Source organism: Portunus trituberculatus, chromosome 22 (assembly GCF_017591435.1).
Source record: "Portunus trituberculatus isolate SZX2019 chromosome 22, ASM1759143v1, whole genome shotgun sequence".
NCBI classification, from domain to species: domain Eukaryota; kingdom Metazoa; phylum Arthropoda; class Malacostraca; order Decapoda; family Portunidae; genus Portunus; species Portunus trituberculatus.
Window position 1 is genome coordinate 3,951,411 of NC_059276.1, and position 27,500 is coordinate 3,978,910.

Below are 27,500 nucleotides of genomic sequence, written 5' to 3' on the forward strand. Positions count from 1 at the left end.
AAAAGTGATATTCGTTTATCGCATTAAATTCTTATTTCTTCTTTTTTTTTTGTTTATCTATCTATTTGTATTTATCCTGTTTTTGTTGTTGATGTTGTTGATGTTGTTGTTGATGTCTTTGTTGTTTAAGCGACACAAGACTCCATATTCAGCTCATCAGTTAATAAAATTTTTTCATCCGTTGTTTCCATGTTTCCACACACACACACACACACACACACACACACACACACACACACACACACACACACACTTCCCACGTCCCGCCCTTTATGCAAAAAAACATTCTTTAAATCCTTACACTTACTGATTATGTTATTTACTTTATCTTACCCATATACTATTACGAACCCAAACATGACTGTGCAAGTTCAGGAAAATGGTGAAAAAGAGATAACTAATTGGTTCATTAAGTTTTTTAGGAGATTTACAGAGTTGCTATGACAAGAAATGTAGTGCAAAATGAATACTTGAATATGTCAATTGTAATGAGCAAATTTCTCAACAATCGATGAAAAATTGTGATCGAAAAGTTAAATTCCTGGGTATTGTTTTTTTTTTTTCGTCCGTAATCGTTAAGGAAAGTAAGAAGTAGATCAAAGTCACGCAGTGTAAGTCTAGTCACATTGTGAATTAAAGTAAAAAGAATGATTGATGTGTTAAATCCCTTGTGGTATTTTGTTTTGATGCAGCAATTGTGAAGAAAAGCATGATAGAATGAGGTGCAAGTTTAGTCAGGTTTAGGGTGAAAGATACGAAAAAATGATCGAGGAATTGAATACATTATGAATTACAATGAAGAGGATAACTGATGTGTTAAATCCTTTGTGATATTTTGTTTTGATGCAGCAATTATGAAGAAAAGATACAATAAAGTGAGATATTAATAAAATCGGGTTTAGAATGAAAGATACGAAAAAATGGCCGAGGAATTGAAGCCATCAAGTCATCAAGTTTGTCAATAGTCGTGACAATAAAAGTAAAACCAGTCAAACCACGAAGACCACCGAGCTATCATCATATTTCGCTCTCTTATTTCATTCTCGTTCTTTCTTCTCCATTAATCCATCTCCGTAACCGTGAAGGAAAAGTAAGATAAAGTAAGATTTAGTCATAGTAGTCAGCGCGTTACGTTACGTCTCGCTTGTTTTTCCCTTCTTTATTTACTTTTTTTTCTGACAGTCGCACAAATTCATCTTCTTGAGGCCGCCTTTTCACCAGTGATGTTCGGTCAGGGGAAGGTAAGAGTACTGGGACAAGTAGTTTATCTCTTGGGTTGTTAATTAGACAGAGAGTCACACTTCTCATTTTGATATGTACTATGGTATGCTATCATATCATATCAGTCTTTCTCTTTTATTTAGTCAATGGAGGACAGAGGAAATTCACGGAAACTCACGGAAACTCACGGAAACTGACACGAATGAGGTTAAGGTTATAAGTTCTGTTTTAGCATGAATAGGATTTTCTTTTTTTTTTTTTTGTCCTTTTCTTCATAACACAGTCCTTTATCAGTGACTTTCCTCTATCCTCATTTTTTTCTCTGTAGCCAAATTCAGAAAGTCTTCAGAACCGTCTAGTAAACAGTGCTGGAAGAGGTGGGTTCTCAGAGGAAAAATGTTCACAGACAGACAGACAGACAGACAGACAGACAGACAGACAGACAGCTAGTATATCAGTAGAGAACAAACAAACATACGTAGTAGGGAATCATGCAATCCAAACCGAAGCGTGCGTTGTGCTCACTATGCTAATAATGAAAATGCATGAGTCCATATGAAAAATAATAATAATAATAATGTATATGTAAAAAAAGAAAAAAAAGCTAAATTCATTCTTTTATAGTATTATGTATGGCTTCATTTTTTGGAAAGGGGGAAGGAATCAAGTGAGATTATGATGCTTAAAAGGTCGGTGGTCGGTTTTTAATCAACTTCCATCTCGGATTTGTGTTTATATAAGAGAAGCAGGACGCTAAGGCCACAACAGTGACAGGAGAATGTGGAATTGAAGGAGGCAACTAGAGGGAGCCACTGCTGGGATACTGAGCCACAAGCCATCTCGTGACCAAGCCCCCAGTTCTCCTCGCCCACAGGGACCAAGGAGACGGGGAAATGACCTCACAGACAGTGGCAGCAAGGCTCACATCCAGTGGACCTCCCTCGTTCAGACCGTCAGATAGTTCAACTTACTCTGGGGGGTTCGAAGCAGCCGCTCAGGCCAGTTGTCTAGTGTGGGTATAGTTCTTTATTAATAACGTGATTTCTGATAAAGCCTCGTCTATTGCGGGTCTTTTGTCATACAGCGAGGGAGCCCGGAAAAAGATCACCAACCCAAATATATTGAGGAGGAGAAAGACGTACAGAAACAGCCTGTCTAGTACCATGGCTATAAATTTCCAATCTTCGCACTCCTGTAAAAATGGAAAGCACAGTGTGGGTGGTTACTTGGGTTGGGGAAAAAGAGAGAAAGTAGGGAACATTATTATTTGTATTATCATTGCTATGAGGAAAGGGATGAGGCATGGACTGGCTTACTCTACTTTAGTGTCCCCTGCTATTGTCAAAGAAAACGGACTGAGGCATTCATGGGAGCTAGGCAAAGTGTAGCATAGAAAATGGGTTGATGTTAGCAGCTGCAGGAACCAAAGAGGGAGCACAGCAGCCTCTTTAGCGCCTTCAGAAGTGCTCTCAGGCCTTTAGTTGTTGTTAGTTTTCTCTTTAATCTTGTGTTTGTTATTGTGGTTGTCGTGTTGCAGCCATCTCGTCATTCACCACCACAACCACCAACACCACCACCACAAACACCAACACAAACACAAACACCACAAGCACCACACACCGTCACCACAAACCATCACACACTACACATCGCCATCTTCAAGTCGTTTATACTAACACCATCACCATTATCACCACCACCACCACCACCACCTCTACTACCACTACTGTTATTGCTTCTACTACTACTACTACTACTACTACTACTACTACTACTACTAACACTAACACTAACACTATTAATTACTACCGCTACTACTATTTCTGTTACTACTACTAACTACTAGTACTACTACTAACTACTAGTACTACTACTACTACTACTACTACTACTACTACTACTACTACTACTACTACTACTACTACTACTACTACTACTACTACTACTACTACTACTACTACTACTACTACTACTACTACTACTACTACTACTACTACTACTCTCTCTCTCTCTCTCTCTCTCTCTCTCTCTCTCTCTCTCTCTCTCTCTCTCTCTCTCTCTCTCTCTCTCTCAAACACTCAAGCATCTAGCATCAAACTCTGCGAAAAAGCAAAGAGTTTTAGATGAAAATTAACCATAACAAAACAGCCGGGACGAAACTCACACGAAGAAAAAGACAAAAAAATACAAAATAGGACAATAAAACATGAAAAAAAGTCATAATATCTCAGAACACTAGATTAACTTGAGCCTCAAACAGATATGGAGGCGAGTAAGAGAGTACAGGTGTGGAGTGTATAGATGTCAATACCCACACCTATACACGCCACACCTGTCCTCTCATTAAGCTCTACCTAGGCTCGCACAGGCAGGTAGGGAAGGCTGGATGGAGGAGGGGGCGCGCAGGCACTCCCGACAGAGGCTCTTCGAAACTGACTAAGATTGACTAACGCTCGCTAGGAAACTAAGAAGCAAAGATGATAAGCCGCAGGAACGTGAGGCAGAGTCGTGCAGGCATTGCGTTTCTCAGGTACTGGCTTAATGATTTAGAGATCGCCTTTGTAACAGTAACAGGTGAAATAATAAGGATGGTAATAGTTATACGTTTAAAAGAGAGTTATCTATTTTGGTGTTTTCTATTAGGGTTGAGTGTTTTTGTTAGAATTTGAAGTGACAGGTGAAATAATAAGGATGGTAATAGTTATACGTTTAAAAGAGAGTTATCTATTTTGGTGTTTTCTATTAGGGTTGAGTGTTTTTGTTAGAATTTGAATTTTTTAATGTTCATTTTGTTCATTTCTATAGTGACAGGTGAAATAATAAAGATGGTAATAGTTATACGTTTAAAAGGGAGTTATTTATTTTGGTATTTTCTATTAGACTTGAGTGTTTTTGTTAGAATTTGGGTGTTTTGTTAAGTTTATTCATTATTAATTTTATCGAGGTAGTTGAAATAATAAGGATGGTAATAGTTATACGTTTAAAAGAGTTATTTATTTAGTATTTCCTGTTAAAATTTAATGTTTTGTTAGAAATTGAGTGTTTAGTTTAGTTTATTTATTAATTTTATAGTGACAGTTGAAATAATAAGAATGTTAATAGTTACAAGTTTTTGATGTTTTTTTTATTTGATATTTCCCTTTAGAGGTTTGTCCTTTTCTGTTACGCTATTTTTTCTCTTTTTTTTTTTAGAATTGAGTTTTTTGTCCTGTTTACATTGATTTTTTATAGTGACAGTTGAAATATTAATAATGGTAATAGTTAAAAGTTTAAAGTGAGTTATCTATTAGGTATTTTCCATTAGAGTTGACTGAATAACTTTTTCTATTTCTATGCTAGTTTTTTTTTATAATTTTCATAGTGGCAGTTAAAATAGTAAGAATGGTAATAGTTATATATATTTAGCCACTTCAGTATTGGGATGCATTTTACCCATGAGTTTTGTTTACCATTAGACGATTTTGTATGCATTAAGAAGGGTCTATGGAGGGCAGAATATTAATGGCCACAGTCTTCACCACTCTGATCCCCCATATAAGACTCTGAAGCTGTATAAAATCGTTTAATAGAAAGCAGACTGAATATGAAAACGCGTCCTGGTACTGAAGGAATTAAGGGAAGTTATTTGTCATTGAGAGCTTTTATCTGATTATTTCATAGTGACGCTTGAAAAAAAATAAGAACAGTAATAGTAGTAAGTTTATAAGCGGGTGATTTTTGTTCGTTACAGTTAATCAAGAGTTGTTTTTTTCTGTTTGCTATGTTCATTTGTCTTTATTTGTTAGGTTAGGTTTATTCAGTCTTCCTTTATCTATTGTCTTCATTTGTTGAGTTAGGTTGCTGGCATTTGATCTGTTTGCTGCGTTGCTTTGTGCTTTATTTATTAATTTAGGAGGAAATTTATACATCTTTATTTTCCTCTTTTGATTTATTGGTCTTTATTTGTTCGAGGAAGTGAATGTAAGCAGAAGTTTGAGAATAGCCGTGTACATATCAGGTTTTAATCTATTGGTTTTATTCGAAGTTATTATTATTATTATTATTATTATTATTATTATTATTATTATTATTATTATTATTATATTATTATTATTATTATTATTATTATTATTATTATTATTATTATTATTATTATTATTATTATTATCATCATTATTATTATTATCATTATTTTCATTATCATTACTTCCTCTACACACAAGATATCAATTTATTGTTGTTTTATTGTAAGATTTCTTGTATTATTATAATGTTTACCTCTGTTTATTTACTTGTTATATTTTTTTTACATTTGCTTCTGTTATTGTTGACTTCTGTTTAAGTTTAATTTAACCACTTATTCAATTTGTTATTTTTTGTCATAGAACTTAAGCATTTTGATATCTCGTGCATTTCTATATTTTTCTTTGTGGGAATAGCTCATTTGACTTCTGGTTGTTTAAATTTTAACAAATCTATTTTATTCATTGGTATCCGCATTTTCCCTTTTGAGATTTTTTTTTTCTATGAGTGGGAAATCTGGCCAAGGGTAGCAGAAAACGGAAAAAAAGAGGTCCATTTAAGTTACCAATCTCCTTACATGTCCGAAAGAGTTCGCCAAGAAAGGATAAACGTCTTGAAACCTCCCTCTTGAATAGTGTTAAGTCATGTGAAGTTGGAAATACAAAAGCAGATTACATTTCTTATTTACGGATTTTTAACTTAATGAAATAATGTAGAAATTAACAGTATTAGATTTAACTTATTTTTAGGACACGTGACTAACCCTTTGTCTACTAATGGCTTTCACAAAAACAGCTATTAGAATTTGAAATAAGACTAAAAACACAAAAATATCCAGCTCCTTTTATTTTATTGTCAGTGGAAATTAGTAATGAATTCTTTAAAAGTTCTGTAACATATAATTGATCTTTTTGTATCATGAGAATGGAGCTTTTAGTAGGCAAAGGGTTCCGTGTCAAAGGTTAGCCAGTCCCCGCGAGGCGCACCTTTACGACTGCCTCTCTTACCTGCCAAAAAAAGCCTTAAATTAATGCATCCACCTGTCTGTGTGTTTGTCTGTTTCCTCTCTCTCTTTCTCTCTCATTTTCTCTCTTTCTCTCTCTTTCTCTTTCTCTCTGGCGTGTTATCATTCATTGTTTTTTTTTTCTCTCAGCCTTAGTTTATTTTTATTTATTCCAACCAATAACATAAAAAATGGTAAAATATTAAAAGTTACAATGATACATCTCTGAGAAACAATTGAACATAGCTAAAGAAAATTGATTCCTACAAACACGTACTTAGATAAATTGACAAAAAAAAAAAAGGAAAAAAGGAGGAGGTTAGGACGTGCTGTGGATTTGTTTGTGTTTTCTGTCCGTGTTTCTCGTGGAAGTCTGTTAATAAGGTGGGAAAATTATGTTGTCTATGTGTCTTTGTCATTAGGTTAAGTGTCTGTTTACTCTCTCTCTCTCTCTCTCTCTCTCTCTCTCTCTCTCTCTCTCTCTCTCTCTCTCTCTCTCTCTTCTGATTCCTAACCCATCTGTTATTTCTTTAGGTTCTGATTCAGTCCCCCCAGGCAACCTTTACCCGTTTTCTTTCTTTTTTTCTGGAAAGGTTTGGGTTTTTGCCTTTTAACTTTTTTCTATCTTTTTTTTATTATTGTTTCTGTCTCTATCTTTTTCCTAGCTTTCCCTCTATTTCTATCCCTTTCTTTTACTTCTTTACCTCATATGATATTTTCAAACTCATTTCCTTCTCTTTAAAACACTTTCTCACATTTTTTTATTATTATTCTCTCTTCTCTCTTCTTTCGTTTTTATCCTTTCTTTCTTTCTCTCATATTCTCATGTTCCTCTTTACTTGCTCTGCTCATTTTCATTCGTCTCACTTTTCATTCCTTTCTCTATTTCTTTATGCTTTACTCATTTTCCCTATCTTTATTCCCTCCTTTATTTTCCTACTTCATTTCCTAACATTACAATCTTCTTTCCTTCACCCGTTTCACTATATTTTCCTTCTCTTTCCTATTCTCTCCGTAGTTCCTCATTTTAGTCTCTCTCTTTACTCACTGTTCTTAGCTTATGTTCTTTTATTATTTCCTTATTTCCTTTCCTATTTTGCATATTCTGGAATCGCTTTTACTACATATCCCTTCTCTTCACTCTACATCTTCGCAAATCACCAAGTGTTTATTTCCTTCCTCTCTCATATTCATTCCTCACCAATTCCGAACTACATACACCCAGTCACCAGGTCACCAGTCAAAACAGTTCTGAGTCTACTGTGAAAGACAACACATAGATACTTTAGATAACACAGGTGAGCTAAGTAAGTAGTGCCTCGTACCTCATTATCTCGATCCGCGTCTTTAATGTGTTGAGCGATGAACTGCACTCCCTCAATCGCCTTCTGGATTTCTGGGGAGTAGGTTCTCTGGCTGTGAATGTGACACCCGCCCAGGTCTGTGAGGGAGAGACGAAGCGAGGCGTGAGAGCGAGTGGTTAGTGAGACTTGCGTTAGACTCCTTGGTGCGGTGGAAAGAGACAGCAGGGAAGGGCAACATAAGAGAAGTGTTAATAAGCTTCAGTATTTAGCAAGAGGAAAGTTTTTGAGACATGAGACTAGAGTGGTTAGCAAGACAAGTGATGGAATTCTTTGCTAGGGTAAGGAAGGAAGCAAAGATTTCTAATGCGAGATTGTGTAGGCGTATCAGGCCGAGAGATGAGGAATTTAGAGCTAAATGAATGCTAAAAAGAGGAATGCACAAAAAAGAAAAGTCATAGATGCTGTGAAAGAATATAAGACAAGTGGAGTGTGTCAGAAAAGGTGAGGAGTGTTTGGGGATGCTGGAGATGAAATTAAAACAAAGAGAAGCCCTAAGAGAAAGTTCATGGATGCAGAAAGAGAACATAAATCAATAGACGTGAATACAGAAACAAGACTAAGCGCATTGAAGAAGGTTAATCTAGTGTAGAAAGGTTTCGGCTACTAAACAGCGCCTTAAGCATATGATAATGATATGCTTACGTGAAGAAGATGATGTGTAGAATATCCCTCGTCACGTGACTATTATTACGTAACATCAAGGAAACAACGGAGTTTTGAAACGTGAGAACGAATTTCTTGGCGTGTGACGTTAAACAATTTCAGACACGTCTCAGCACACCCATGCCACCTACACGAGACACTCCCGCCGCCGCCACAACAGGTGTTAATTAAGCGCAGGTACAGGCGAGGCAGCGATATTGAGCGGCCGATGAGTCCCTTTCCGCGAGGCTTGCCAGGAATCAAGCGACACAAACACACCTGATTAGCATCTCATTAAACCTGACACACCTGCGTTACTCGCCCCAGGTAACAGCTTGGCAGGACTCACCGGCTGGGAATTAATTAGTGAGTTACGCCAAGAAAAGAAAAGAATACGACTGAATCTGAGAATGCGATATTTGGTATAAGTGTCTCTCTTTTCATGCACACCTTCAGACGTCACCTGGTGGGAATTAATTAGTGTGTTGAGACAAAAATTAATAAAAAGCGGATGGATTTGACTTAGTAATGCTTGATAGAGTTCCTTTTCTCTTCACTCACACCTGTTTCTCTTCGTCTTCCTCCACACCTTGAAGAAGTCACCTGGTGGGAATTAATTAGCGAGCTACGAGACAATAAGGAGTAAAAAGCGACGAGACCTGACTTACTAATGCTTGAGAGGAATGGTCTTCTCTTCACTCTCACTTAAGTTCCCAGGTGGAAATTCATTAGCGAACTACGAAACGAAAATGGAAAAAACGCGAAATGATCTTAGTGATGCTTGGTATAATTACTTTTCCTTTCACACAAAACCTAAGGACTGAATCACTTCTGCGCCGCACCTTCGTTATATTTCAAAGGCTCTAGCTGAAGTTCCACGGGTTTTTAAAGGTGTTTATGCAGTTCTAACAAGATTATTTAATTGACAGGAGAAACTAGAGAACACGGTTAAGATATCTATACCCTTTGAAAAATAGTATAATGAAGTTACACGTGTTTTTAAGTATGTTTTCTATATCTCTAGTAACACACTAACAAGACTTCTACAATATAAACATTACTAAAAACTGTAAGCTATGAAAATAGTGGAAAGAGAGCGAAGCGTTTCAAAATACAAACCTTAAAATCACTAGATCGATATTAATTCACTAGGAAGCAGGAAGCGAAAGAAACCCATATTAGTTAACGCTGTCTGGTTCTTCTCGCTACCTCCTCACTACTCACAGTTCAGGCGAATGAGAGTAAGGGCGCACATGGGGCAGGTAGCTGGTGTCTCTTCGCCCCGACACCTTAAAGGGCCGTGCAGGCGACAGGAATGGTAGGTCCTGACGTAGGGCGGAGGAGGCAGCAGGGGCGTGTAGGAGTCTGTGTGTAGGCCTTTCCATGATTGACTGGTGTGTGTGTGTGTGTGTGTGTGTGTGTGTGTGTGTGTGTGTGTGTGTGTGTGTGTGTGTGTGTGTGTGTGTGTGTGTGTGTGTGTGTGTGTGTGTGTGTGTGTGTGTGTTTAGAGTAAAAGGAAGGATAAAAAAAAGCTATAGAAAGAAAGTTAATGAAAAACTAAAGATGATAAAAAGGAAAACAGGCAAACATGAAGATAAAAAGAAGAAATAGAAAATAACGAAGGTGTGTGTGTGTGTGTGTGTGTGTGTGTGTGTGTTCAAGTATTATGGTTTGGTAATTGTGTACACTCATAATAATAATAATAATAATAATAATAATGATAATAATAATGAGAATAACTATAATAATAACAGCAATAAATTAGCATACAGGTGAACAAAAGTAAGTGTAACAATCTGAAATAAGAAAATCACTCATGCACAAAAATATATTAACGAATTATAAAGTACATAAACCTCATACGAATATTGATATCATGAAAAACGAAATCAGGTAAGAAGAAAAAGAAGAATAAAGAATTAGGATGAAAATAAAATAATAAGGAATAAAGGCAATGATAAAGAAAATAAGGAAGGATAAAAAGTAGAAAAAAAAGGTGAACGAAACAATAACATGGAAATTATAAAAGAAAAAAAAGAAAATATTACACAAAATTCTTAACTTTCAATATATAACAAACATAAAAAGATGAAATAGCAGAAGAAAGTGTTAAATGTCTTGTGGAGCTGCTGATGTCTCACCTGCTGCGTTAATTACCCCTTCGCCAGGTGTAAGATGTTACCTTTTTGTTTACACCTGCACCGCGCCTCAGGTATACACAGGTAAACAACGCTAATGGCTCCTGGACGCTTGTAGAGACTAGTTTACTTACCCCTCTCCTTTTGTTTACACCTGGACTAAGACAGGTGTGGACAGGTAAACAATTGAGAGTACCCTTTGAGGATGGCTTGTTTATCTGCCTTTGTTATATACCTACCTGTATTTTGTCTCTCTTAACTCTGCAGTCTATTTATGTACCTTTCTTTTGTTTCTATGTCCTTATTTACTCTATTTCAGCCTCTCCTTGTTGTCTTTTTTCTTCCACGGCAGCAGTGAAAGGCGGCTGGGTTAGTTTATGGATTAAAACAAATATTTGGGTTTAGGTTAAGATTCCTTGGATGTTTGCGAGCTGGGATGGACTAGGGGGAGGAAAAAAACACGAGGAAAAGCAAGGAAAGTAGGTAGTGATGTGGTGTTTAGGTCCTGTAAGGCTTCACACATACATACAGATACACACAGATTAACCACACACACACACACACACACACACACACACACACACACACACACACACACACACACACACACAGACTCACACACACACGCGCGCAGAAATACAGAGCACACTTAGAAACACGCACACACACCACAGCACACGCACACACGCTCACTCACCACACTTCCCAGTTGCGTGTGAGGACAAGAAATCTTCACTAAATTTGTAGCTTGGCGCGTCACCAGAAAGGCTCCCTCCGTCACCGTTGTATTCCACGTAAGGCTCACCACCGAAGGGGTCGCTGCAGAAGGGAGAGCGGGTGAGAGAGAGAGGAAGAGGGAGAGGGAAAGGGAGAGGTGTAATGATTGTGTTTGTAGATGTTGAGTGTGCTTTTCTTGGTGGTGGTTTTGGTGGTGGGGGTGTTGGTAGTAGTAAGTAGTAGTAGTAGTAGTAGTAATAGTAGTATTAATAATAGTAGTAGTAGTAGTAGTAATAGTAGTAGTAATAGTAGTAGTAGTAGTAGTAGTAATGGGTATATAATGTTCACGATACCACTACTACTGCTAATGTTACTGCTGCTACTACTACTACTACTACTACTACTACTACTACTACTACTACTACTACTACTACTACTACTACTACTGCTACTACTTGCTAATATAAAACGATGGAATGTCTCAAATGAAAGTGAGAAAAAGAGACACTTCAAATAAAATAAATGAGAAACTTTTGTAATTTAAAAGAAAATGAGAAAATAAAAAGGAAAACTAGAATAGAATAAAAAAACTACGAAAAAGAAACACGAACAAAAGGAAATAAAAATAGAAAAAGAAAAAATGAAGAAAAAGAAACACAAACACTCGACGTCAAGAAAAAAAACTAAGAAAATAAAAATCTGAAAACCGAAAAGAAAGAAAAGAAAAAAGGAATGAAAAAAAGAAAAAAAGTGGAAAACAAGGCAAAAAAAATCATAAAAGAAAACCAGAATAGCCAAATAACCCAAAAAGAAAGAGAGATGAAAGAGAGGAAAAGAAAGAAAGAAAAATAAAATCATTCCTCTGGGGCATCATAAAACAAGTGCAAATAAAGAAACTCTCTCTCTCTCTCTCTCTCTCTCTCTCTCTCTCTCTCTCTCTCTCTCTCTCTCTCTCTCTCTCTCTCTCTGAAGGTCGTTGTTGGTTAAAACTTTGTTCCCTTGACTTTTATCGAGAGAGAGAGAGAGAGAGAGAGAGAGAGAGAGAGAGAGAGAGAGAGAGAGAGAGAGAGAGAATTGTGACTTAATTGCCAAGAGGGAGTTGCATCATTTGTCACACAGGAGAGAGAGAGAGAGAGAGAGAGAGAGAGAGAGAGAGAGAGAGAGAGAGAGAGAGAGAGGAAGGCGTGAAGGAAAGGAATGAAGGAAAGCAGAAAGGAAAGAAAGGAACAGGAAACAAAGGAAAGAGAAAATGGGAGATACTAAAGGAAAAGAATAAGAGAGAGAAAGTAACAAGGAAAAGAGGAAAAAAGAAAGAAGAGGAAAAACGAGAGAAGAAGAGAGGAAAAGAGAAACAAGAGAAAAGGAGAGAATGAAAGCAGGAAAGAAGATAGAAATAGAAAGAATAAGAGAAAAAAATGAAATAAGAAGAACAGAAGTAGTGAATAGAAAAGAAAAAGACAAAAGGAGAAGGGAAAAAAATAAAGGAGAAAGGAAATATATAAGAGATAGAAACAAAACAGAAGTAAGAGAATAGGAGAGAGAGAGAGAGAGAGAGAGAGAGAGAGAGAGAGAGAGAGAGAGAGAGATGATCCCTTCACCATTCCTCTTGTTGCCCCCGCTAAACCATTTGTCACCTGCGTCACTTAATCATTGCCAGCTGACCTCACCTGGCTAACCCTTCCCCCCTCCCCCCCTCAGTGACAGCCCTGATTTCCCTCCTCCTCCTCCTCCTCCTCCTCCTCCTCCTCCACTTCTCTGTTCTCTCCTATCCTATAAATCGTAAAGTTATGAAATCTAGTTTAGTTAGTGGCTCTCTCTCTCTCTCTCTCTCTCTCTCTCTCTCTCTCTCTCTCTCTCTCTTTGATGTTTATTTTAAGTATTGCGCAGTAGGAGAGAGAGAGAGAGAGAGAGAGAGAGAGAGAGAAATAAATGATGTGTCAAATTTCCAATCTTATCTAATCCCCTATTTCTCTCTCTCTCTCTCTCTCTCTCTCTCTCTCTCTCTCTCTCTCTCTCTCTCTCTCTCTCTCTCTCTCCAACACCATTTCTTTACTCTCCCATTCCTCCCTCACAATTTTCCCTCCATCCATTTACATATTGTCATCACTTTTTCCCTTTTTTCTTTCCTCTCATTCTCTTACTTTTTACTTCATTTCCCATAACTTCCCTTCATCCTTAACTCCTTTCCTTCTTACACTACTTACCTTTCGTCACCTTTACTTCCCCATTCACTTCCCCATTCACCTCCCCATGCTTACCTCAAGTCTCCATCTGCCATTCCATCTATATATTCCTGTTCCGAGAGGGACTGTCTGCTTCGTGGGTCGTACTGGGGGCGTCTCATAAGCAACAGACGAGGCATAACGTGGATAAAGACACGCTTCACCCACGGGGACATCTTGTGGGTGGAGGGAGACCTGGTGGGGAGACATAGAGGGTGGTGAGTTAAGAGCAGGTGGAAGGACTAGGAGGAGGAGGAGGAGGAAGGGTAAGAGAGAGAGAGGGAGTAAAGAAGTAGAAAGACAAAGTAGGAGTAGAAAGTAGAAAAAATTAAGAATATGAAGAAGAAAATTTGCTATGACGAAAACTTGAAATCTGTTGATCTTTCGAGAGAGAGAGAGAGAGAGAGAGAGAGAGAGAGAGAGAGAGAGAGGGAGAGAGAGTGTTTATAAGACGTACAGAGACTGAAACACACGCACACATACACACACACCACAAAAAATTCCTTACATACCTCAATTCATCACACTTTAAATTCAAAAACCACTTAAATATAAACCCATGACTCACCCACATCTGCATATGAACTCAGGTGTGCGAGGGCCAATTAAGGAAGGCCAGGTGAAGAAAGAATATTAATTGAGGATCAGGTTAAAAAGCCCTTAATTTTTACACTAGTCTCGCCTCTCAAGTTTGCCCGCAGAAAAGAAAACGGGCTTCCTTTTTTTTCCTGGCCTCCTTCCTAGTAGAGAGAGAGAGAGAGAGAGAGAGAGAGAGAGAGAGAGAGAGAGAGAGATAGAGAGACCTGCTGGCTGCTACCATTACCACCACCACCATCACAACCGTAACTAAACACAACAATATGGAAAGAAAAAAAGGGAAAAAGGGAATATGGATTGGCTTCAAACTCCTTCAAATAGAGTGGAATTGCATTAGCGTGAGGTGCGTCCCGCGGGTTCAGGCTTTTAGCGAGCACGAGGCTCCGTTTGTTCCCGTCAATTTCGCTCATTTCTGAAGCTTGTTTCCATAAATTTTTGGTGTTTTCAATTTTTTTTCATAGTTTAATTTTTCTATTTTTCTTATTTATTTATTTTGGATTGTTGGAGTGTTTATTGCTTTTTTTTATTCTCTTCTTGTTTACTTTTATAATTGTTTTGTTCAGATTCTTGGCTTGTTTTGTTTATATTTTTCTTTTGTATTTTCTTTTTTTTCATTTATTTATTTTGAAAGTTGATGTGATTTTATTGTTACTTCTTTTCACCTTTCTCACTTACTTGTATCGTTATTGTTTTGTTTGTGTCATTGTTTTGCTTAGATTATTAGCATGCTTTGTTTATATTATCCATTTATATATTTTTTTTTCACTTATTTATTTTGAAACTTGGTGTGATTTTATTGTTACGTCTTTCCACCTTTCTCACTTGTCTCGTTATTGTTTTGTTTGTCTACGCAAAGAAAAACGTCTACAGGAAAGGAAAGAAAAGAGGTTTAAAAAGATGAGATTTTGCAACTTCTAGCCATTAAAATATTTGGAGAAAGGTACACGACTAGAAGGAACGTGCCAGAGTGGTCAGTGATAAAGCATGTATAAAGCCTCTCTCTCTCTCTCTCTCTCTCTCTCTCTCTCTCTCTCTTACACATTCACACAAAGACACAATAATCTCTACGTCTCTTTATTTCCTTTCCTTCACCTCCCTTTTCAAACACTCTTTTATTCCCTTTCAACTTCTACATTTCTTCTTTGCGTTCACCTGACCGAAAGGATTCAATAACATAATTCTCTCTAACTCTCTCTCACACAAACACACAGACATCCAATACTAATCACTACATTTCTTTTCTAACACTCTCTTGTATTTCTTGTAGACTTCTGCATCTCTTATATTCATCCTTACATTTACTTGACGGAAAGGATTCAGGAATATAAATCTCTCTTTAATTCTCTCACACACAAACATAAACACAATATTAATCACTACATTTATTTTTCTAACACTATTTCCTTTCAACATCTGCATCTCTTCTTCTCTTCCTTACATTCACCTGATGGAAAGGATTCAACAACACAAATCTCTCTCTAACCCTCACACAAACACAGACACAATATTAATCACTACATTTCTTTTTTTGACACTATATTTCCTTTCAACATCTACATAACCTCGTGCCTTACAACATTTACCTGACGGAGACAACAACTTCCTTTCTTTACTCACCTGAAATGCACATTGAGAACGCCCACGGTGACACAGATGGAGAGTGTGACGAGAATCATGGTGAAGAGCAGGTACTTGCCCAGCAGAGGCACGGCAAGGGAGGTGGGAGGGATGATCTCCGCCAGCAGGAGGAAGAACACGGTGAGGGACAGGAGGATGGAGATACAGAGAGTAACCTGAAGGGTGACCCGGGGTGAGACGCTTAGTGGGAGGTGTGTAAAGCCGTGGAAGGGTCGTGGGATAGTTTGAGAGACCGGGTGAAAGTGAGAGGGCGTTTCCCATTAGATTGAGGCGAATATTGGTGTGGAGTTTGTATAGGTGGATAGTTTATGTTCAGTTTAGGTGGGCTGGGTGTGTTGCTGCGTGGGAGAGCGTGGAAAGTTAGTTCGTAGGAGAGTTTGAGAGACGGTGTGAAAGTGAGAGGGCGTTTCCCATTAGATTGAAGCGAATATTAGTGTGGAATTTGTATAGGTGGGTAGTTTATGTTCAGTTTAAGTGGGTTGGGTGTGTTGGTGCGTGGGAGGTTAGGTTCATTGGAGGCGTGTAAATGGTTGCTTGACTTCTTGGCGTTGGAATGTTAAATAAATCATCTCTTTTCATTTGTGTTTTTGTTTGTTATTGTTTTAGTAACTGGATGGTGTATGTGTTTGTGTGTGTGTGTGTGTGTGTGTGTGTGTGTGTGTGTGTGTGTGTGTGTGTGTGTGTGATTAGTGGATTTTTTTTCATAGCCTTATTTTCTATTTCTGTTTTTTTCTTTTCCTTCTTTCCTTTCTTTTTCATAGTACCTCTCGTTCAGCACTGGAATTACGATAAAAAAAAAAAACATTGAACGATGAGAACGAAATAAAAAAAAGGAAGAACTGCATAATAGAAAAAATAAACAAAACAAAGATTAATCCAAGTTAAACAAAGAAAAAATTGCAGTCAAAACATAAGTGAATCTAGAAAAAAAAATTGATATATTAGAATAGAGACGAAGAAATAAACACAAATAAACATTCCTTCAAATGAAATGAATAGGGAATATAAGAACAAGTGAGTAATAGAAAAAGTAAACAAACAGAGATTTATCTAAGTTGAACAAAGATAAAGACAGTCACGAAAGAAAAAAATGCAAAGACAAAACAAAAGTGAATCTAGAAAATACTTAAAAAATAAAATTGAGACAAAACAAATAAATACACAAATAAATATACCCTCAAGTGAGAAAAAAAGGGAATATAAGAAAGAAAACAGAATCACGAACGCAAAAAAATGCAGAAGTAAAACCTAAACAAGAGCGAATCTAGAAATACCTTAGAAAACTCGAATAAAATAGAGACCAACAAATAGACACAAATAAGCATCCCTTCAAATGAAAAGAAAAGAAAAGAAAAGAAAAACAGAATCACGAAAAAAAAATGCAAAAGTAAAAACAAAAACTGAATCTAGAATTTACCTTAAAATCAAATAAAGTAGAGACGAAACAAATAAAAACAAATAAGTATCCCTTCAAATGAAAAGAAAAGAAAAAGAAACAATCACGAAAAAAGTGGAAAAGTAAAACAAAATTGAATCAGAAATTTAACACCGGTGGGACTCGTCAACATTCCCTTCGTCAGTAGAACAGCGCACATACCTCCCAGCCGCGTGTTCCTGTGATAGGGATTAGGGGCGTGATCCCTTAGGCTGGCGAACGAGGCTGGCTCAGAGCTGGAAGGGAGGGAGCAGTGACCCCCCTAAACCAGCCCCCACCTTGTTCCCTCTCCCCTGACTCTCACTCTCGTCCCTGGAAGCTAATTTTGTGTGTCCTCGAGAATTGAGATATTTTTAGACGTTTTTGCTAAGATTTTGTGTCTCGGTAATGTTTTCTTGCAGTTTTTTCATGTTCTTTCTATTTCCTTCCAGTGTTGCGTGTTTTTTTTCTCTATTCTTGCTTATTTATTTTTCTTTTCCTTATTTTTTTATTTGTGTTGTGAAGTTTTGTGTTTTTATTATTCACCCCCCCGCCCCCAGTCTTCCTTCCAGTCTTTCTGCCAGTGTATCTTCATCTTGTCTCCCCTCAAATCTTTCTCTACAGTCTTAAAATCATCCTTCCAGTCTTAAAATGTTCCCTCCACTCCTCCACTCCTTCAGTCATTTTTCCACCCAGTCTTCCCTCAAATTTTCCCACTCCACTTTTCCTTCAGTCTAAATCTTTCCTACAATCTTCCAGTCACTTTTTCCTTCAGGCGAATTTTTCTCCTCCACCGTTTGATCTTCCTTGCTTCTTCCTCCTTTTAACTTTAACCAGACTTTACATCCCTTTAGCAAACCTTCCCTTTATGCCACAGGTGTCTCCTTGCTCCCATTGGCTCCCTTTCTCTCCCTTTCACTTCCTCTCCTTCTCTTATCTTTTTTCCTAGCAGGTTTTTCCCTTCCTATTATTCCTACTTTGTCCTTTCATATAATACTTTCTTCTCTGCCTGTCTCTTTCCCTTCCATCCTTTTCCCCATGTCTCTACCGCACTTCCAGCTCCTTTCCACGTCTTCCTAAACCGTCCAGCCCCTTCCCATGTGTCCCCTGGGCGTAAAGAGTCCGCGACAGTCTCTTGGTGTCTTATGGGGCGTCTCAAAGCGCATCAAAGTGTAAATATCCAAAGAACTCTGCATTTCTGGCGTGATGTTGGAGTGATGTGTCCTTGTGTGTATGTGTGTGTGTGTGTGCGTGTCTCATCGTCAAGACATGAATTCTCTTTTACTTCTTGTCTCTCTCTTGTCTCTTTTCCTTCTTTTCCTCTTCCATGTCGCGAGCAAGCGAGAACACTAGGATTACCACGTGTATCTTTACTTTAGTCATCCCCTGGACTCCCGGACACGACAGAAAACATGATTAAGAGCAGGTTTAATCCGTGTTGAATCTATAAAGAACAACGAAGCGACGAGATTTAGCACGAGGAAGTGGAGGAGATAACAGGTGAGTTGAGTTACCCCTGAACGCTCCAACACTGCCTTACATGAAAGAAAACGAGATGAACATGAGTTAAATTTAAGAGAGATTATTGCGCACGAGGAAGTCATGTCGAATTAAAGGTTAGTTAAGCATTAATTCACATGTTATTTTCACTCTTACACGTGCATGAGTAATTATGAAAGAGAGGCAACATGCGGCTGTGCTCTGGAAATTAGTATTGATGAAATGGCGGGACGAGAGGGGAAGAAAGAGGGGAAGGGAGAGGGAGAGGAAGGGCGTGGTTTGGTCATGATTCCTGAGAGAGACTAAAAAATGTCTCCCTTCTCTTCCCTCTGATTGGCTGACTGCTTCGCTAATCCACCAATCACACTTAAGCCTTGTGTCAGTGCAGCAAAGGAGGAGGAGGAACGTGTGTGTGTGTGTGTGTGTGTGTGTGTGTGCCGAGGGTTGAGTGAAAGTTTAATGCGGTGGAGTTTTCATCTTCTTTCGTTTTCTTTCTATTTCATTTTGTGTTGGTTCAAGGTTTTATTTGGGTGTAGTAAGTGCAGGACAGATTTTGTAATATTGTGAACTGTGAAGCTATATATCTATCTACCTTTCTATCTTTATGCTACTGTCTTTGCATCCATCTATCTATCTATCTATCTATCTATCTATCTATCCATGTATATTGTTATCTTTCAGTCTCATTATCTATCTATTTATCTATGTATCTATCCATTTTATCTATATATCTGTCTATAACATGTGTATTTGTTGTGTGTGTGCGAGTGTCCGTCTAACCCAGGGTCACCCCACAGGCAGCTCTCTGAATCTCCATAACGCCTAGCGAACTCATAACAGGTGAGCTGAGGAGAGGTGAGCTCAGAACAGGTGGGCTGAGAACAGTTGGGCTTGGTTAGTGAGCAGTCAGGCGAGAAGAGAATAGTCAGGCCTGCAAAGTTAAGCTCATTAGGTCCTCACAGTTTGTTAGTTAGAAAAATAGACACACAGAGGGGTTAGAAATATCATAATTAGCAAAGTGCGTTACGATTTAATTAGTGACAAAATTAATAGAATGAGCAGTTAGAAAATAGATTAGTGAAATATAGAGGATTATAAGCATAAGAATAGCAATATGTAGCTCTGATTGGATATAATAATAGTGAATCAAAGGAAGGATTGGTAGATTGATAGGATTAGTGAGAATCATAAGATATATTAGGGATATAAGAACGAGTAACTGAAATATAAAGGATTATAAGTGCAAGATTAGTAAGCTATATTACAAAGACTGGATGTAGAAGGATAAGTATAGATTAGCAGATTAGAAGCAAATATACAAAGATTAGAGATTAGATTAGTGAAATATTACCAAACAGGATTATACATTTTCAGATTAGCAAGCTTTGTATTAGGATGGTTCATGAATTAGTGAATTAGTAAAGAATTAAGTATTGGTTAACAGATTAATGATTAGAGATTAGCAAGGATTAGAGTAGAATTAGCAAAGATTAGTAATTACAAGTACGAACTGAGATTAGTTTAAAAGGTAGCAATATTAATCTGCAAGGGAAATGTTAGAGTTAGTTAAAATGCACATACATATATATAATTGCTATATGGTAATTGAAAAATAGATGTTGAAACACTAAATCTTAAAATAAACCTGTAAGAATTATTAGAAAGACACTTAACCCCTTTCAATATTATGACGCATTTTTACCTTGAGTTTTGGGTGTGATTGCTATATAGTAATTAAAAAGTAGATGTTACAATACAAAAACTTAAAATCAACCTGTAAGAATTATTAGAAAGACACTTAACCCCTTCAGCACTAAGACGCATTTTTACCTTGAGATTTGGGTGTGATTAGACGATTTTATTTACATTAGGAAGGGTCTACGGAGGACAGAAGATTAATGGCCACAGTCTTCACTATTTTAATCTTCACGTAAGTTTCTGAAGCTGTATAAAATCACCAGATAGTAAGTAGAATAGATATGGAAACGTGTCCTGGTACTGAAGGGATTAAATGCTACTTTTTTTCATACATGGAGAGGATAAGTAAAAAAGTACACATGTTTTACCACAGGGATTGCCACGTGTAAGCCTAATGATTTATTGCAGCTTCTTTCTTATTGGTAATTCTACCTCCAAATAACCAAGAAAGAAAATAAGAAGAAATATGAAAGCTTGTTTTATAGAAGGTGCAGTTTTTCGTATGTTTTTATACATGGTAAAAAGATTAACTAACCTTACCTAACCTATACCAGACAGGCGCTCTAAAGGGGCAGGTGGCCATTAACACTGCCAGACTGCCAATCTTACTCAATTCAACCAAGGATTTTGATGCATTTATTTCGCTTATTTTAACAATTTTGGTGGCTGGGATTGTTATTTTTTACACGCCCATGTTGTCAATAAAACCTAACCCAACCTAACCTATGCCAGACGGACGCTCTCTAGAGGCATGTGGCCTTTAACACTGCCAAACTGCCAACCTTCCCACTTCAACCAAGGATTTTGATTTATTTCGCTTATTTTACAATTTTGGTGGCTGGGATTATAATACTCGCCTATGTTGTCAATAGAACACTAAAGGTTAAAAGCAAACGCAATGTGAATGAATAGGAAAGGTAACAGGGAGCGTGACTTCAATCTCTCATTGTACGTGCCGTTATATTGCCTCTAAATTATTCTCTGCTTGTCAGAATAAATGAACGCGTGGCTGGTGCATTGAGGATCTTGTATTGCGTCTTTATTATTCAAGCTAGTTGGTGAATATTTTTTTATATTGTGATTTTAGATAAGTAAATTTGTAAACTCTTAAATATTTCAATACTTAGATACGTAATTCCTGCTTTTATTTTTTCTTTTATTTTCATTTTGTTTATTATTCCCAACTTGTCAGAATAAATGATCGCTGGGCTGGTGTATTGAGTCAGTTCGTGGATATTTATTTATATGGTTATATTAGATACGTCAATTCATTAACTCTTAAATATTTGAATACTTAAATACGTAATTCTTGCTTTTATTTCTCTTTATGGTCAATTTTAACTAGTTTCTTTGATTCCTGTAATTATCTCTGTTTATCTCTTATCTTTGTAGTGGTTCACAGATGGTAGAATTAATTAGCAGATTATTTCGTGGGTAACTTATTCACGGTGATATGTTAAAAGAATTTCCTATCTTCTTCTTTTCTTCCTTTCAAGTTTTTTTTCCCTTTATGTTTCCTCCCTCTTTCCCTCACAAGATCACCTCCTTTCTTCTTCAGTTGCTCTTCTTCCTTCCCCTTCCTCTTCCTCTTCCTCTTCCTCTTCCTCTTCTTTCTCCGGTCCATCACGCTATCGTTTCCTCCTCTCTTCCTCCTCCACTGTCCATATATATTGGTCTCTCTCTCTCTCTCTCTCTCTCTCTCTCTCTCTCTCTCTCTCTCTCTCTCTCTCTCTCTCTCTCTCTCTCTCATATTCTCCATATTTAATCCATTTTCTCCACTTAAATTTTTCTCCAGTCTATCCATTTAATTATTCCTGCTCTCTCTCTCTCTCTCTCTCTCTCTCTCTCTCTCTCTCCCTCTCCCTTTCTCTCCCTAATTCTCTGTGTCCCTTTTTCAAAACACTTCGCCTTTTTTCCTCGTTCCCCTTGTCCTCAATTCAACTAGCTTTGCCATGTATTCCTTCCTAATATATTTTCCCCTTGTGCCTCCAACTCTCGATATTTTTCCTCCTTCCTCCCTCTCTGTTTCCTTTTCTCCTTCCCTCCTTCATTCCTTCCCTCCTTTACTTCTTCCTCAGTCAGAATTTTTACTTCCAAGCTCTCTCTCTCTCTCTCTCTCTCTCTCTCTCTCTCTCTCTCTCTCTCTCTCTCTCTCTCTCTCTCTCTCTCTCTCTCTCTCTCTCTCTCTCTCTCTCTCTCTCTCTCTCTCTCTCTACACTGTACCTTTCGTTTCTTTTCTTTTCTCTTAAATTCCCTTTTTTTTTTTTCTTCCTCTTCTCCTTACCTCCAGAATATCCTCCTCTCCTTCCTTCCTTCCTTTCCTCTTAAATTCCCTCCCTTTCCTTCCTTCTCTCCTTCCTTCCTCCTTTTCATTTTGTCTTCCTTCCTCCCCTTTTTTTCTTCCGTTTTCTTCCTTTCCTCCTTCTCTTCTCTACATTTCTCCTTGCGTCTGTTCCATTTCTTCTCTTTCCTATATTCCCTTGGTTTCTTTGTATTTCCCTCCTTCTCTCCCTCTCTATCCTTCCTTTTATCTATTTCCTTTCTATCTCCCATTTCTTCCCTCTGTTTCCTTTCCTTTTTCTCATCTTTCTATTTGCCTTTTCTTCTATTCATTTTTCTTCTTCCTTCCTATATTCCTTGTTTTCTTTGTCTTTTCCTCCTTCTTTCCCTCTCCTTCTTACCTCCCATCTTTCTCCTCAGTTTACTTCCTTTTCTCCATCTTTTCTCTACATCCCTCCTTTCGTCTGTTCCATTTCTCCTCTTCCTTCCTATATTCCCTGCTTTCTACGCCTCTTCCTCCTTCCTTCCCTCTCTGTCCTTCCTTCTTTTCATTTTCTTTCTTCCTACCTCCCACTTTTTCTTCCGTTTACTTCTATTTCTCCTTGCGTCTGTTCCATTTCTCCTCCTCCTTCCTATATTCCCTGGTTTCTACGTCTTTTCCTTCCTTCCTCTCCGTGTCTCTCTCTCTCTCTTTCTCTCTCCTTTCCTTTCCTCCCTAATCCAATTTTTTCCAAGTCCAATTAGGTTTCAATGCTATATCTGGTTTCTCATCATAAAGATTTGCTCAATTGAGGACTGAAAGAGATACCGCATTATTTTCGCTCTCTTTTTTATTTACTCTTTCTTTTGTCTATCTTTCTCTTCCACCTGTTAATGAGGAAGCGGTTACCTGGTGTGGCTGGTTTAAAGACCTAATGAGTAAATAATTCTACTTTTTTTTCCGTATTTTCTTGATTTTTTCGTGTGTTTTTTCGTTCATTCATTTCTATACGTTTATTTGCGTGTTCTCTCTCTCTCTCTCTCTCTCTCTCTCTCTCTCTCTCTCTCTCTCTCTCTCTCTCTCTCTCTCTCTCTCTCTCTCTCTCTCTCTCTCTCTCTCTCTACATTCTTTCCCTCGCATTCCCCGGCTAATTAATTGCATGATGTCAGGACAGGACAGGTAACAGGTCATTGCATGCACACCTGCTCTCCCTCACCTCTCCCTCACCTCTCCCATCTCTTACTCTTACTCTCCCTTCCCTTCTTCATTTATCTCCTTTTCCTATTCCTTGTTTCGTCTTATGCTTCTCCTTCTTCGTTTATTTTTCTTTCCTTCTTAGTTTGTTTCTCTTGTGTGAGTTTTTGTTTTATTATTTCTTCTTCCTTTTCGTCTTTTATTTCCTCTTCTTGTCTTTCTTTCTTCTTCATTTATTTCTTCCACATGCCTTTTTTTGCTCTCTCTCTATTCCCTCCCTTTCTTCCTATTTTTTTTCCTCCTTCTTTCATCCACGCACTCATTCCACCTCTCTTCTTCCTTTCACATGTTTTTTGTTCTTTCATTCCTTCCTTCTTTCCTTCGTAATTCCTCTCTTCTCTCTTTCATCCACGCATTCATTCCTCCTCTCTTCTTCTACATCACCATTCATCCATTCTTCCCTTCCCATCTTTCCTTCCTATCATTCCATTTTCTCTCCTTCATTCCTCATCTCACCAAATCTCTACTCTTTTTCCCTCATCTCCCTTTAAGCTTCCTCCTCCTCCTCTTCCCCCTCCCTATAACCTCTCCCTCTCCCTCCTTCACACCTGTCACACGTCCCCCCACCTGGATTTTGTTATCTGTTTATTTCCTGAGTGTCGTGTTTTTCCGTAATTTATTTGCACGGAAACGGAAAGGGTTGAAATATATGTGTTTGGGATATGCGAGTCAGTTTTAATGGTTGAGTTATTGTTATTATTAGTGTGTCGCGTGGAAGTAATGGTGATGATAAATTGGTGAGTATGTTGTTCGTTTTGATGCTTATTTGTTTTTCATTATTGATTTTTTGGGGTTTGATTTGATTCTTTTCAATTTTTTTATATTATACGAGTTTTTTTTTTTCTCTCTTTCTATATTTCTTCTTTTTTTTATTTATTCATGTAGTTATTTATTTGATTTTATTATTTAGCTTTCAAGTTACACCAAATTCATATTTTCTTTCTCTACTTTTTTCTCGTTTCGTATTCCTTTTCTTATTTATCAATTTAGCTTTGAATGCACCACTAACAAAGAACAAGGAGAGAGGAAAAGAGAAAGAATAACACAATTAACTTAAATCTAGTTAAGTCTAATATCGCAGTGTCAATTATACCATACCTTCTCCTTAAACCACCAAAAGTGAAAGAGACAAGATACAGACACTGAAATCCAAGAAACATCATCGCGACACAAAAAAGTAAGATCATTATCAGGAGACGAAGAGACAAAGTGCTTTCGTTAAGTGTCACCTTCTCCCCGGAGTCTGAGGGTAAGTAGAAGACCAGCACGGTGAGGAAGGAGATGCCCACGCAGGGGATGATGAGGTTCACTGTGTAGAAGAGCGTCTTGCGTCTCATGGTGAGGTTGAACGTTATATCTGCCGGGAGTTAAGAGGGTTAGTGAAAAGGATCGAGAGTTTAGGCAAAGATAAGAGGGTTGGAAGAGATAAAGATGATGAGACGAGCAGGAAAGGAGTGTTAGGAGAGAGATGCTAGTTAGGATTAAGAAGTGATGAGAAGGACAGGAAAGAAATGCTAGAAGGTTGATACTAGAATGAGAGGAAGAAAGATTAATAGGAAATTAAAAAGAATGTTAGAAGGTATGTGGAAAGAAGGAAGGGAGAAGGAATTGTGGGAAAGGAAAGAAAGGAATGTTAGAAGAGAAATGCAAGAATGAGATAAAGAAGAGATGGGAAAGGAAGAATGTGATAGAAGAGGATGGGGGAAATGAGGAATGATAGGAAGATAAGGAAAAGAGAGTTGGAAGAGATATTGAAGAATGAAAAGATGTTAGAAAAGAGAGATCAAAAGAGCGAAAAGGACAAAAAATGAAGGAAAGAAAAGTAAAGAAGCGGAAAAATAGAAAAAAAAAAGAAAAATAATGAAATCCGAAAACGTAAACTGACATTACAAAGAAAAAAAACAATAGAAAAAAAAGCAAAACGAAAAAAGAAAAAAATGAAAGAAGAAAAGAAGGAAGATATCAAAGTGGAGAATAATGCAGAGATAGATAGATAGATAGATAGAGAGAGAGAGAGAGAGAGAGAGAGAGAGAGAGAGAGAGAGAGAGAGAGAGAGAGAGAGAGAGAGATGAGGGGGGATTAGAAGTTTGTGTAGTGAGAGAAGAATGGGGGAAACAGGTGGAGCGGAAGAAAGAGAAGGAGGAAAGAGAGATAAAGGAAGAAGGAAAGGTGCGTTCTAGGAATTACTGAGAGAGAGAGAGAGAGAGAGAGAGAGAGAGAGAGAGAGAGAGAGAGAGAGACAGGATATGCAATGATTCAACTCCTCCTCCTCCTCCTCCTCCTCCTCCTCTTCTTCTTCCTCCTCCTCTCATTAATACCTAAACCAACCGGCTGCTTTCGCTTAATCCTTGCGTTTGGGTCCGGTAGGTTGTCTCGCTTATCCGAATAATTTATGCTTTAGAAGTAATATTATATCGAGAGAGAGAGAGAGAGAGAGAGAGAGAGAGAGAGAGAGAGGGGAGGAGGGGTATTGTTATCTAGGATTTGTAACCACGCGTGAAATTGGATTTGTAGCGGTAACTTTACCATTTCATAGAAAACGAGAGATGGAACTGAGTTGAAGGGGAATCACCACACGCCCGCGATGATAATAATAATAATAATAATAATAATAATAATAATAATAATAATAATAATAATAATAATAATAACGATAATAATAATAATAATAATAATAATAATAATAATAATAATAATAATAATAATAATAATAATAATAATAATAATAATAGAAGAATGAGAGATTGTATAGTTTTAAATTACGAAAAATATTGAAAGAGGTTAAATCACTTTGTAAATCGTAAAATAGAAAACTGTGTTAGAACATAGTAAATAAAATAAATAAAATTGACAAACAAAAGCAAACACAAAGAAAGAAAAATAAATAGACAGACAGACAGACAGACAGATAGAAAGACATACAGACACAGAAAGCAAGGAAACACACATAAAAATAAATAAACTAACAGAGATAGAGATGGATTGAAAGATAGACAAAACAGGAATACAGAAAGACAGAAAAGCAGACAGACAGACAGACAGACAGGTAACCATTTAACTATTTACAAGAATCCAGAAACTAAAACATGAGTCTAAATATTAAACAAATAATTCACGTTTATTTACACTTATCTTCCCTTCCAAGTGTAAAGATAAATACACACTTTTTGACTATTTAATTAGCAAAGGTATGCACAGATAAACACATGAACCTTATCCACCTGTCACATTTCCACTAATTAATTCCCATGTCCATTTCACAGGTGACGAATGCATCCCTGTAATTCCTCCAGGTGAGTTTATAAAGGTTCCTAATTAACGCAGGTAAGAAAGAACACGTGTCAAATTTGTTCAGGAAGAGGGAAGGTCTCAGGTGTGGCCAGCAGGTAAAATGTTAATTAGAAGGGATAAAAAGGGCAATTGGGTGCACTGTAAAGAAGGACAGGTAGATTAATTAAGGCCATTCGAGGTTAATTGGTCTACCTGCGAGTGAATTATGTGAAGGACGAGGTGGAGAAATAAAGGAAAGCTGGTGAGAAGTTTATTAAGTTACGTTGAAGATTAAGTACATCACCTTCAGCTCTTGTGGGAAGGGGAACGTTAGGTGAGGTGAGGTGAGGTGAGGTTAGGTTAGGTTAGGTTTGGGTTAAATTAGGATAGATTTTTATGAGGTTAGGTTAGGTTCTGTTGGTTTGGTCAGGATATGTTAGGTTAAGTTGGTTTAGGTAATGTTAGGTTTGGTTAGATTAGGTGAGGTTGGGTTAGGTTAGGTTAAGTGAGGTGAGGTGGGGTTGGATTAGGGTGGGTAAGGTTAGGTTAGGTTAAGTTT

The 27,500-nt window shown here is 37.5% G+C and overlaps 1 protein-coding gene across 4 annotated transcripts in view; it reads right to left on the bottom strand.

Moving 5' to 3' along the window:
• Positions 1-27,500, bottom strand: part of LOC123507455 (acetylcholine receptor subunit beta-like 2) — a 140,850-nt gene that overhangs the window by 17,866 nt on the left and 95,484 nt on the right. Inside the window, exons 7-13 of one of the 4 annotated variants that reach the window (XM_045260335.1) lie at positions 24,900-25,027; positions 15,524-15,699; positions 13,346-13,504; positions 11,068-11,189; positions 9,457-9,597; positions 7,552-7,667; positions 2,193-2,413 (exon numbers count right to left, since the gene is read on the bottom strand). In XM_045260335.1, coding sequence (XP_045116270.1) covers positions 2,216-2,413; positions 7,552-7,667; positions 9,457-9,597; positions 11,068-11,189; positions 13,346-13,504; positions 15,524-15,699; positions 24,900-25,027 — 1,040 coding nt within the window. In that variant the 3' untranslated portion in view covers positions 2,193-2,215. The remainder of the gene's footprint in view (positions 1-2,192; positions 2,414-7,551; positions 7,668-9,456; positions 9,598-11,067; positions 11,190-13,345; positions 13,505-15,523; positions 15,700-24,899; positions 25,028-27,500) is intronic. The other 3 variants (XM_045260336.1, XM_045260337.1, XM_045260338.1) reach the window with 3 other exon arrangements.